General features: G+C 42.5%; 1 protein-coding gene across 3 annotated transcripts; it reads left to right on the plus strand.

Moving 5' to 3' along the window:
- The first annotated feature begins 1,869 nt into the window (after nucleotides 1-1,869).
- On the plus strand, nucleotides 1,870-12,710 carry ESD (esterase D). Of its 3 annotated transcripts, none has more exons than XM_057381708.1 (9): nucleotides 1,870-1,953; nucleotides 3,409-3,484; nucleotides 4,447-4,535; nucleotides 5,917-6,015; nucleotides 8,645-8,769; nucleotides 9,104-9,223; nucleotides 9,392-9,490; nucleotides 11,268-11,435; nucleotides 12,485-12,710. In XM_057381708.1, the coding sequence occupies exons 2-9, from the start codon at nucleotides 3,417-3,419 to the stop codon at nucleotides 12,563-12,565; spliced, it is 849 nt and encodes a 282-aa protein (XP_057237691.1). In that variant the 5' UTR covers nucleotides 1,870-1,953; nucleotides 3,409-3,416; the 3' UTR covers nucleotides 12,566-12,710. The 3 variants fall into 3 exon arrangements, with proteins under 3 accessions (XP_057237691.1, XP_057237693.1, XP_057237692.1); XM_057381709.1 differs by lacking the exon at nucleotides 1,870-1,953 and adding an exon at nucleotides 3,107-3,176; XM_057381710.1 differs by lacking the exon at nucleotides 3,409-3,484 and having other exon boundaries at nucleotides 1,897-1,953.

Genomic DNA, 12,710 nt, shown 5'->3' on the forward strand with positions numbered 1-12,710 from the left:
AAATGTAATAGACAGACTGCTAAATTAACCAATGAATAATTGCTAATCATATAGAAAGGCATTGCTAATCATATAGAGAGGCTGGCTTATGAAAGTAGATAAAAAGGAGCTTGTATTAGAAATAAACGGATCATGCTCATCATATTGGTGTCTGCGTGACTTTGGGCCCCCATCAACCAAAACTTGGGTGCCTTCTCAGGTTTACCTTTGCAACCCTCCTTGGGTGCTCTCCCAGGTTTGCCTTTGCAACTCTCCATGGGTGCCCTCCCAGGTTTACCTGTTCAACTCTCCTTGGGTGCCCTCCCAGGTTTACCTCTGCAACCTTCTATGGGTGCTCTCTCAGGTTTACCTGTGCAACTCTCCATAGGTGCTCTCTCAGGTTTACTTTTGCAACTCTCCATGGGCTTGGATGCCCTCCCAGGTTTGCTTTTGCAACCCTCCATGGATGCTCTTCCAGGTTTACTCCCCGAAGTTCCCCTTTTACTYACTGGTGAGATTTTCAGTTCTTCTCTGTGGACTCTTCACGGACTCTCCTGGTCCGCCACTCGTCTTGTCTCCTGGACAGTCTCGGGAMCCCAATCAATCGCCCGGTGCCGGCTGCCACCAAGGGGAGCTGATCACCAAAACTGGGTGAGGCACCCCTTCAGCTCCACTTGCTGCCCGCCGCCCCCGGATGGTGGAAGAATCCCAGACGAGTCCCCATTTTGTTAGGAAAATTAATCCACAAACACTAGAGATTTATGTCCAAAAAGGAGACAGAGGAGTCCCGCAACTTTATTCATGAATAAAGGGAGAGATCATGGGCATTTCTCATGGGGTCTCTCAAATTCATAGAGGACGCAGCCTCCTTTTATCCCAGTTTCTCGGCCGCGGTTCCCTCTTTCTTTCCCCATTGGCTGAGGTACTTGAAAGTTACAGGCTCCCTGAAACGCCTGATGAAACCCCCCTTCTATCATAAATTCCCCCCCCCCCCTTTCAGTTTACATCTCTGTGTCTCTGCTCTGGTAGTTTATTTACATAGTCATAGATAAGTCAATCAGTGGAATTCCTATGCAAATCCTTCCTATTGTTTCTTTCTATCTCCCAATATCAGCCTTATCTCACTCGAGTCAGTGTCTGTAAAGACACTACCTTCTCATTCCTTTCACACTTTATGCAAAAAACGGTGGTGAGCAGAAAACCCTCAAGGCCTGCATGATAACCACCAAAGCTCTTCATTATTTATACATTTTAGTTAACAAAAGCATTAATGTTCATTGCCTACAGGTTACTTAGTTCTCTACTCAATTAGTATTTTGTCTTCTATTGGTTGATGATTGTTTTGCTTCTTCTGGTAATTAGCCCACATGCTCAGCCTATCTCTTGAGTCGGTGGGTTTCTTGAGTCAGTGGATCGCGAGTCTAAGGTCACAATCACTCAATCAGAATTATCTTCTACCCAATTAGAGCTGATTTCAGCACAGTTGATGGGTTTTGTTATTTTCTTCTCTGTCCTGGGAGTTCTGCCAAATGTCCTTGTGGCCTGCAAATTCTTCATTCTTTGTGCCCAATATCAGCAGCGCATCCCTCTCTCCACGCTTTGCTAACCTCGCCCTAGGTCTGAGACCACTGAAGCACCTCAAAATCTAACAAGGCAATTCTACCGACAAGCAATTACAGCTTTTTCACTGCTGTTTCATGGATTAAATATCCTTTCTCGATTAGGCTTGTAAGTATACAAAGATCAAACACGAAAGAACAACCTTTCTTAAGGAAATGTTTACACATTGAACGTCTTGCAACCCCGCGGGGCGCACAGGCCCAGCTGCCCCACGGCGGAGGCCTCGGCCCGGCAGCGCCATGGCGGGCGGGGGGGCGGGGGCGGTGCGGACCAGCCCCGCGGCGGCGGAAGGAGCCGCCTCCGCGCAGCGGCCGACCCTTCGCCCGCACCGCCCGGCCCTGCCGCTTCGCCGCGGTAAGGGAGCGGGAGCGGGAGCGGGAGCGGGAACGGGAACGGGAACGGGAACGGGAACGTGAACGCCGGGGGCGCGGCGGCAGGACTGTGCAGGCCCGGGCGGGCGGGAGGGTGGAAATGGAGTCACAGGAGAGCGGTGTGGCGGGCACCATGGGCTGCGTGGAAAGGGGCTGCGTGGAAAGGGGCGGCCCGAGCCGAGCCGAGCCGAGCCGAGCCGAGCCGGGGCCTTGTCACTGCCCCGGCGCGGCGCTGCCGTGCGCTGAGGGTAACGCGCTGCTGGCCGGGTGCCCCGCGGCCCCAGCCCCGCGGCGGCGGCAGGAGACAGCCATGAGCCCTCGAGGGCTCTCCGGGGTTCGTGTTTTTTCCTGCCCAGTGCCCCATAGGAGCGCGCAGGTGTGAGGGATGGAATGTTTTCGTTTTGACATTTGTTACCTGGTCTGGTGTTACCTGCGTTCCCCTCAGGGGGACATTGTCTTGTGTGCCGGTGACAGGACCCGAGGGAATGGCCTGAAGTTGTGTGAGAGCAGGTTTAGGATGGATATTAGAAAAAGATACTTTACCCAGAATGTAGTTAGGCACTGGAACAGGCTCCTCTGGGAAGTGGTCACAGAAGAGTTTGGACAACACTCTCAGGCACATGGTGTGACTCTTGGGGATGGCGCTGTGCAGGGCCGGGAGTTAGACTCGGTGATCCTTGTGAGTCCCTTCCACCATATCCTATTCTGTGATTCTGTGGTCTCTTAGTCTGTTTCCCTTTCAGCTGTCTGCTTGGCCCTGTTGCTTCCATGCAAACTGAGCGTGTTCACTTTTGTGTCGACCTTCCCGAGTTTCCTTAGCACATTTACTACACTCGCACCACCAGCTGTTCTAAAACTGCCATGACTCCTTTGCTTGTACTTTTTGTACTGTTTGCCATGAAAATAAGCCTTCTGCTCCTCTGTCTCTGTTGTCCCACAGACTGTTAGAACATGGTGATTAATTGCCATCAAAGATGAGAACAGTGCTCATTATTGTGCTGGTTAGTAGCTGGATACTGTCGTACAAAGAGAAGGAAAATTGGGACAGCTTTTTCTCCTGCCCAATCATTGTAGAGGTAACAGCCTGGCACAGGGAGCTCTAGGTTAACCACAGCATGTGGGAGTGCATGTTTCGTAGCCAAAGAGCAAGCCAAAGTTAATGCTGAGGTAAAAGCTCATTGGAGATGTGGGTCTGTAGGAAAGCAGGTAAGCTTTGCCCATTCTGCTCACAAGAATTCAGCTTCCCCTGAACTCTTTGCTGTAGGGAAATAGAAAGTTAATAAAAGATCAGAAAGTGTTTACAGGAAATTCTTCTGAGAAACTATAATATTAAGCAAAGAGACGTCAAATTGTATTCAACTCTTCTGTTCTCAAAACTCAGTCTAAGACTAGGAGTGTTTTATTTTCAAATTTAACTTCTTCCTTCCGTTTTTTACAGTTAAAATCATGGCACTGAAACAGGTTTCCAGCAACAAATGTTTTGAGGGTTTCCAGAAGGTGTTTGAACATGACAGGTAAACACCACTAAAGCAACCAAGATGTTTAGCTTGGGACAGTGAACCCACGCTGTCATTGCTGCCAGTGCTTTCAGCGTTTTCATGCAGGAAAATAGCATGTTCTCACTAATATCTGTATTTCAGTAAGGAATAATGTCTACTGCTGCTTTGTCTGTGCTCTTCAATTTCTGTGTTAATGTTTAACAAAATCTTGTATACTTAGGGCTGCAGATTTGAGGTGGGAAGCCAGTATTTTCACTTTTGAAAATGAAGCTCGTTTACTTTGGATTGTCCTGTTTGAAGCACAGAGAACCACTCTGTGTGCAAAGTTCCACTCACTCTACTGGATATCTCACTTCTGTGCACTCTGTGAAAAGACAGTGACTCAGTGAATATACTCTTGTTTGATAAAGGTGAACAGAAAAAACAAGGATTTTAAATTTTTTTGCACAAATAAATAGAAAATAATTAGTTTGGCTTAGATGAGAGTTTTTGGGTAGTTTTAGGCTTTAGTATTACATGAGCAACTGGTTGGTCTGTAAACTTAGCAGATTGAAAACCTCCCTTTCTGAGACATGCTGTGCAGTGTATGTTGTGCAAGTTATGTGGATGTGTTCTTTAGTAAAAATTACATTGCAATTTGATAGCCAAAGCTCAGTCTCAATATTGCTGGGTTTCAAAATTCAGTTTTCAACCTGCTYCTGGTTAGCAGCACTGTAAAAATGTGACTTAGTTGTAAATCTCTGTTTTTAGTATATTCAGAACAAGGTTGGAAAGTTAACAGTTGCCAATCCAAGAGTCTAAGGCTGACTTTTAAAATTGATCTTCCCTTCCKTTCACTATGTTCTTTACAATTCACTGACCAGATCTCTCTTTGAATGAAATGCATTGATCCATCTTCCTTTTTTAGTGTTAGCACCCTTGTAATTAAAACCGCTAATTAAGTAGTGGTCATAACAAGAAGTATTTTATTAATACAGTGCAGAGCTAAAATGCAAAATGAAATTTGGAATCTACTTGCCTCCAAAAGCGGAAACTGGAAAGTGCCCTGTGCTGTATTGGCTCTCGGGTAAGTAACATGAATTTTAATAACATAAAAAATACAATCTTAAACATGTTTAAACTACTGCACTACAGTTACTGAAAACCTCATGTAGAGGTAGTGCAGTGGCAGCTCTTGGATTCTACAGAAATCTTCTGGAGGTGCATTTAGTTTGATGATACTGTGATAAATTAGGATGCAGCTCGGGGGTAGCCTGCCAGATTGTATATTAAAATGCTCAGTATTCAAATTGTTCTACTCTTTTGTTCTAAAATGTTCATACTTTYTGTTCCAAAATGTATATATAAAGGTTATTCTGTAGGGCCTTCCTGTTGGGACACCTCCTGCTTGCCTTTGTTTTAGAAAAACTGCTTCAGCTAGCAGGGTAGGGATGTGAAAAAGGGCCCGTGCAAGCCAGAACATTTGTCCTGTGGACTCCACCTTATTCCAAGTACTGTTTTGCAGGGAGCAGCTGGTGAAAAGAGAGGTGCTGTCAGCTGTCTTAGCACAAGCATGTCTAGTGTTAGGTAGCCTGTGGGATCAGAAAGGGCCAGGGGCTGAACAGGCTTGTGCAGAAGAGTGGAACTGTCTCATCCACAGTTAATTCATTAAATCCTTTGTTTTTGTATTATTCAATGTAAAAAGCAGAAATTCTGTTCTGTAATTCTAGGAGCTGCTTTATTGAGACTTGTGTTTAGAAAACTGGAGACTGGGCTGTTAGTGTGGAGACTTGTGTTCCTTTTAAGCATTCATTTCACATAATAGCCAGTGGGTCTGATTTGTATCATGACAGAAGAGTGGGCAAAAATGTTTGTCCTTAAAGTTAGGAACATCAGAATTGTCTGAAGAGCTCAAAGCCATGCAGCACATTTATTTTATTGAATGTAAACCATGTTGTCTTGGCTAGTATATCAGTCGAATTAAGTTACAGGCAACTTGTCCTCTGAGAAAACTAGAATCATTAACCCCTCTCAAACTGCACAGTGAAGAAAAATTGAAATATTGGTGTGAAATAGTGGTGTGAAGTATTTATTTGTAATTAGACTTACATGTACAAAAGGCATGTGTTGCTGTGGGTTTTGGGGTCAGAGTGCTCATGGACCCTTTATCCTGTCTAAAGCATGTAGAATTTGTCAGATTTCATGTGTGATTCTGTAACGCAAACAGCTGAGATGACAGTAGAGAGAAAAATACATTTGCAGGGTTAGGTGTCAGAAGTTAACAGTATCTAGATGTGACAGAGCAACTGTTTGTCTGAACTCTTCAGTACTGTTGAGCCTAATGAAAAGATTTTTTCATGTTCATGGAGACAGAAATCTTTGTTTTTCAAAACCTTTTCTGTGAAAAAGAGTTTTGAAACCAGTATGCTGTGAGCAATGGATAACCAATGATATTTTTATTTCCCTAGGGTTAACCTGCACAGAGCAGAATTTTATAACAAAAGCTGGTTTTCAACAAGCGGCAGCTGAACATGGCCTTATTGTAGTGGTACCAGACACAAGCCCACGTAAGTTTAACCAGAGGCATGATAACAGTCATTACACTGAAGTGCACTGTCTTTGTCCTCAGAGAATGGGCTGCTGCAGTGTGCTGAGAAGTTTGTTGCCTGCCTGAATCAGAATATGACCTATCTGCATCTTGCATTGTTTACTGGACTACAGTGTGTATGTTCTTAATAATGGGGTAGTGAGGATTCTACATTTGAAACTCTCTTACTCTTGTGGCACTAAAACTAGAAAAAATGGGCCCTGGAGTTCAGCACAGATAAGGAGAGGGAAGAAAAGTGAAACAAGAAATGTGTGTTATTAGAATTATTGTTGATATTTTGTGGCTTGCTGAGACCCTTTAAAACCTGCAGAACTGTGTTGCCACACAAAGCTGCAATGCTTGCTCTTTATTGTATTCTGTCTTCTAACGCCAATTAAATACATGCCTTCAGAGGATTCTACTACTTGGAAAAGCAAATGAGAAACCCTTCTTCCTTGCAGCTACAAAAGACTACTGATGAATTGATTTTTAAAATTATGTGCTGTTATTTGACTAAGGCTGAGCTTATGGTATGGGAAACCTGAAAATGGTGTATCTGCAGTTATTGGAACTACTGTTATTTGGGGATTCACTGTTTTGTTTTTCTTATTTGTTGTATTCTGCCAAAGCCTCATGAGTGCTCTGCCACAAAAGTGGCAGCCTTTTAATATTTCCCAAGCTTTAGTGGGTCACATCTCACTACAGGCAATATGGGAATGATGTTCTTTCTGCAAAGTATTTGTTATGCCTAGGTTTTGAAGCTGTGTCAGGTCCAAGAACATAAATATATGTTTCTAATGAAGAAGAGGGATAGAAGAGCTAAACTTGTGTATGAATGAACTATACATTTTGTTGTTGCTATTTGCTGGAAGCTAGAGATGGGCAACTGACCTTCGCATTATTCACATTTAGAAGTTGTACTGGAACTTGATTTTGTGTTGTCTGTGTAAATTGTCTCTATCAATGTGTAACTGCATTTGCATAGGTCTTTGTCCATTTTATTTTAAATCTCTCGTGGCAGCTTCTCTYTTTACTTATAGTCTAATAAGGATYGCTCCGCATATTTAGATGAATTTGRTGTGTGCTTAATATTAAACTCCTAAATTTTAGCTCAGAGACCCCAAATGTTCTTAAGTCTCTTTGGCTCTCTGGAGAAACAAGTGAAAATCAATTCAAATATAATCATGAGTGAAAATGTTTACATGGGCTTTTCTATTGTATAGCTATGACTGCATGAAAATTCCCTTCCAGTAGCCAGGAGATGTATATGGATGGGGGAAAAAACTGCATGAAATCATTAAATACTTGTCACTACAGACCCTCACTCAGGCCTTGATAGAATTCACTTTTTCTTCTTCAGAGGAGTTTGTTTTTCCAAACAGGTATACTGAGCAATATTATGCAGATTTGTTCTCAAATTTCTTTTTTCCAAGGCTTCATTTAAGGTTTTTTTTTTAGCATAATGAGCATTGTCTTTGTTGCCTGGCAGGACTGTCTGAGTTTTTGTCCATCTCCAAGGTACCAAAAATAGACTTTCTACATCCAACATGTTGTTTAAGCACCCCAGTCCCTGTGGTTGCTGGACTGTTTAAGTTACAAAATCACTCAGTGATTTTCAAGGACATGGTGCTGGAGCAGAGTCAACTTTGATCCTTGTACAAATCTGATTTCACACTGTGGCAGGGTGGCAGCTATCTCTGCAGAAATTGTGAGGGACTATCGAGTTACACATGGGTTTCCAGTGTTATCTGACAATGGTAAAAGCAATTTTGGATTGCAGAAACTAGGAATGTGTAGGAGAAAGGAAGGCGATTATTTCCTATCTCATATACTGTGAAATGTTACATTCTGTACTGCAAACCAGGCTGGTAAGTCACAGACTAATCAAAGGGAGAACCGGATGGGATGTAGTGACTTTGAAAAACACATCTGCAAATTTAGTTTGAAAGTGTAGCCCTGGAAAAGAGGGTACAATCCTGCAGTTATTCAAAGAAGAAATTATTTAAATTTCATGGAGAGTTGTAGGTGGGAGCAATGAAATGAATTGCAAAAAAGGTAGAGGTATAGATGTGCGAAATTATAGGAGCAGTGAATGTTGCTATTCTGKAGAATCTTAAAAAGGAAGGTGTAGCTGTCATTATTTAAAGCACATAAATCGCCTTGGACACACCATTTGGTGGTAACATGGTTCTGTCATTCTGGGGAAAAAGAAAATTTCTTCTCTTTCTGTTTCTCACACGGTTTCTTATACCTGATAGGATGAGGTCTAATGACTGAAATAAACTGATAGCACAAACTTAGAAGTGCCAGCTTTTGATAAAGTCCTTGAGTAAATTGGACAGAAGTAATTTAGGAAGCATCTGTTGTATTTATTTATGAAGAGGCATTGAAACTATTTAGAAATTGGATATATCTGTAGGTATTATATAAGTGACATTTTGAAAGTGTCGAAATAACACTTGRAAACACTGTACTAATGAGTGAAAATCTGAATTGTCTTATAGTTGGAGGTGTAGAGATATGATTGAGAAGCTTGTGTCCAGAGTCTGATTTATATGGCAGGTTCTCCAATTCTGAACATGTTGTAAAAGGAAGATTTGTCATACTAGGTGGCTGCAATATTGAAGGAGAAGACGAAAGCTGGGATTTTGGTACCGGTGCTGGTTTTTATGTGGATGCCACTGAGGATCCTTGGAAAACAAACTATAGAATGTATTCCTACATAAAGGATGAGGTAACTTTGTTGCAGGGTTCTCCTGGGGTTGCTGGGAAGATAAAGGCGGGGGTGGCTCAGCCATAGGCAATTCCTACATCTTGTGTTACAAGGTTATGGTAGATTTCTATAGAGTTACTTTGAATTTCTTATTATCAGCTGAACTGTTTTCTTTTGATTTCACATTGCCCTTCAAATTGCTTTCAGGCCATAATCACAAATGTCAGGCTAAAGCCAGAGATGTGCCTTTGGTTTTAGTGGTGTTAACAGGCGTTACCTGGTCAGTTGTGTGCTATTTTCTTAAACACATTCAAGCTGCTTTAACGTTTTTATTACACTCTTGTTTCCTTTACAGCTGCCTAAACTAATTAATGCCAATTTTCCAACTGACCCTGAACGGATGTCTATTTTCGGGCATTCCATGGGAGGTCATGGAGCTCTCATTCTTGCTCTGAAGAATCCTGGAAAGTACAAAGTAAGATGAAGTAGAATTTACATGAGGTATACTAATGCCTATATAGATTTCTATAGATGTGACAGAAGAAAATATAATCCTCAATTATTTTAGGGCATTAAATGTATAAATAGTTTCAGTTGCCATTGTTGTTACATAGTATTTTTTTCCTGCTGTGTTTCTTAACAGTCTGTATCAGCATTTGCTCCTATCTGCAACCCAATTCAGTGTCAGTGGGGGAAGAAAGCCCTTGGTGGGTATCTGGGACCAGATGCAAGCAAATGGGAGGTATGTGTTGCAACCACAGTTCTTTAATAATAGATGAATGAGTGATCTGTAAATACATTGCAGCAGGGGCCTGGAAAAAAACTCTGGAGTGCCCATGAGCTGGTATTGTTTTACTACACCTCCCAGCATGGAAAAGCATTGTTTTTTTTCTGGCAGGAGTGATTGCTGTTGCCTTATGGTGCTTATGAAAATGTAATGAGATACAGGTCTGTCATCAAATCAACTGCATTCCTCTCAGTTTTATGAAGATTTAAAAATCTGGGCTAAGAAGAATTATGAGCAATGTATTTTTGTAGTAGCCTGAAGAGAGAGACTGCTACAAACTGTTCAGACTAATGAGCCTCATGACATCTTGCAGAGGTGGCCTGTGGGAGGCCTCCAAGAAGATTCTGTTGGATGCTTGGAAACTGGTATCCTGCAGAACAGCATTGAACTAGACAAAGTTAGGGKTTTTTTTTTAGGGCCCTAATTTTGAGCTATCAGTAGCCATATATGATTGCTAAGATACAGAAATATTTGTCTGCATGGTTGCAGCATTATTTGGGCAGCCCTGCAGTACTTTTAATCTCAACTCAAACATTGCACTGTATTTCTAGAATTAAGTTAGAAGGGATTGTCGTGACCATGTATTCATGTATTTCCTTGTAAATAAGCACAAACTGCACTTCAGTCCCTTGTAAATTGGATTAAAGGATCTCTCAGGAAGACTTTCAGGTCTGATTAAAACTTTACAGGATTGGAGAGTGCTCTCTGCTTTCATAATTGCTAATAGAGTAGTTTGTGTACTTAGAACCCACCAGATAAACTTGCTTAGACCTATTGCAATGGATTAGGTCCATTAGGGCAAAAAAAAAAAAAACCACCCCAAAACCTTTTTTCTGCCCCCTTGTTTTGGAGCTCTTCCTCAAACCCAGTCCAGTAGACCAACAGCAGTCATCAGGAACAGACCTAGACCTGCCTTTGGCGGAGATATAAAACTCTGATCTCTGTATTTTGGCTTAAAATTGCCCTGTAAATATGTTCAGGATCATTTTATACCACAACCACAGTGCTGGGGTGAACCCAAGCTCCCATTTCCATTGTAGTGTCTGGTGGCATCCTGGAAGTATGGCTCTGATGCCTTGTTTTGTAGGATTTTGAATTTTGCTGTCTGTTGGKGATTGATCTACTCCATAACCTTAAACATTTTGCTGTCTTTTTAAAGGAGTTATTTATTTTGAGCATGCAACAAGCACAGGACCCTATGAGTAACATGCTCCCCATCACAAGTACATTTTGATACACATATGTTTAGAGACTTTAATTTTTGTTTCCCAGTTGCACCAAATTTTCTTGGTCAAATTATCGTGGGAAGATTAAATGCCTTCCCATGTGCATAGTTGTGTTACATTGGTGTTTTGACCTTTAGTTGCCAGAATAATTACACCAAGACACCAAATCATTTTAGCAGGATTTAGTTCCTGCACAAGCGTATGAATTAATACTGACTATATTGCTGTTATTACATGCTGTAGGTATTTAGCCCTGGGCTGGATGCTCTTTTGGTCAAATTATCAACTTGGTAATTAATAGCTCATACAATTTGCCCCTTTTAGGCAATGGGTATTACTTTTCAGTTACCTGGAATTCCCCTAGTTTTTTGCTCTTCCGAAGTGCAGTGTGGTGTCCAGATCAGTGCTGCCCAGGACTCGCTGTGTGCCATTCTTTTCCTGCAGTCAGCAAACTCAAACCAATGAAACGTGTTTAACTGCATGTCGTTTCTCTTTTATTTCTGCAGGCATATGATGCTACACAGCTTGCGAAATCCTACTCAGGCTCTTGCCTCGACATTTTGATTGACCAAGGCAAAGATGACCAGTTCCTATCTGCGGGACAGTTACTGCCTGATAACTTCATCGCTGCCTGCACCGAGCRGAAAATCCCAGTAGTCTTCAGGCTGCAGCAGGCAAGTGCAGACTGGCTTCTGAAGTCCTTGGTTGTTGGATTCTCGTTTGTGATTTGTGGGTCTGTGCAGCAGGCAGCGAAGTGACTGTCTGTGATATCTGGGCATGCTCTCACTGCGGGCCTGTCCCTGGCCAAGTGAGGAGGAGGGTGAGAAGTGATTCTTTCCCGTTGCGTTGGCCATCAAAGTGTGCATCACCCRCCCGATTCAGCCGTGCTTCACCACTAGGTGCCGTCGTGCCTCCAGCTTGGACAGGCTGATCCCTTCATGAGGTTCGGGCTGCCAGTGCTTGGCTGAAGACAAAGAATTAATAATTTTTAATGACTGTCGCAGTCACTGTACAACCAAAGTGACAGACAGCCTTTTGCTCCATCCCTTATCTGTGCTGCGGGTTTTGTATTAACCATAAAATTTTGTGATTTAGTTTGCATGTGTTTGTGTAAATCAGAGAAGGGGTGGAACTGCTTGACATCCTGGATTCTTTTAAAGATCCAAGTGGAAGGATTGAGCTTTCCTGTAGTGCAGTAGCCCAGAACAAGACTGTCCTGAAAGCACTGGCAACTTCCACTCAGACACCCAATGAGTGGCCCAGCTGTGGAGAGTGAAGGATTTACCCTGGTTTACCATAAACCTTGCACCTGAAGATAGTGCTAGTGAGGGGTGTGGTTTAGAGGATGACAGTACAGCACAGTGATGGAGCAGTAACTCAGACTTGGGCTGTGTTCTCCTTATGCCCTCCCTGTGTTATACCAGGACAGTGCCTGTGGGGGCAACTGTCCTCTCAGACTCCAGCTCACTCTGCAGCTGGCCCTTGGTGTTACCCATCTCTAGCTTTCAGGCCCTGATTTGGGCAGGCTAAGGTGCTTTTTAGGTTCCTAGTGCTCATCTGCACTTGGCCTGTGGCATATCTCTTACAATATTTTATATATATTTCAGGTATTTCTTAGAATGGATCAAACCAGGAGGGGTTTGTCCTTTAAGAGCGCTTAGCATGACTGCTTTATCACAACTGTATGTTCTCTGCTGATTGCTTTGTTGTTGCTCTTTTCTAGGGTTATGATCACAGCTATTTCTTCATTGCTTCATTTATTAATGACCACATCAAGCACCATGCAAAATACCTCAATGCTTGAACTATTTGGATTTGAGTGCTGCCTCACTAATATGAATCAAGAGATAGAGGTGAACTAAACAAAAATCATTTGCTGAAGTAATGTTTGTAATATGGAACTCTTCTGATTGTACTGCTAAGAAAAATAAAAGTCCCACTTAATTTGA

Source organism: Malurus melanocephalus, unplaced genomic scaffold (assembly GCF_030028575.1).
Source record: "Malurus melanocephalus ecotype Western Australia unplaced genomic scaffold, MMel_1.1 scaffold_523, whole genome shotgun sequence".
In the NCBI taxonomy this organism is placed as follows: Eukaryota; Metazoa; Chordata; class Aves; order Passeriformes; family Maluridae; genus Malurus; species Malurus melanocephalus.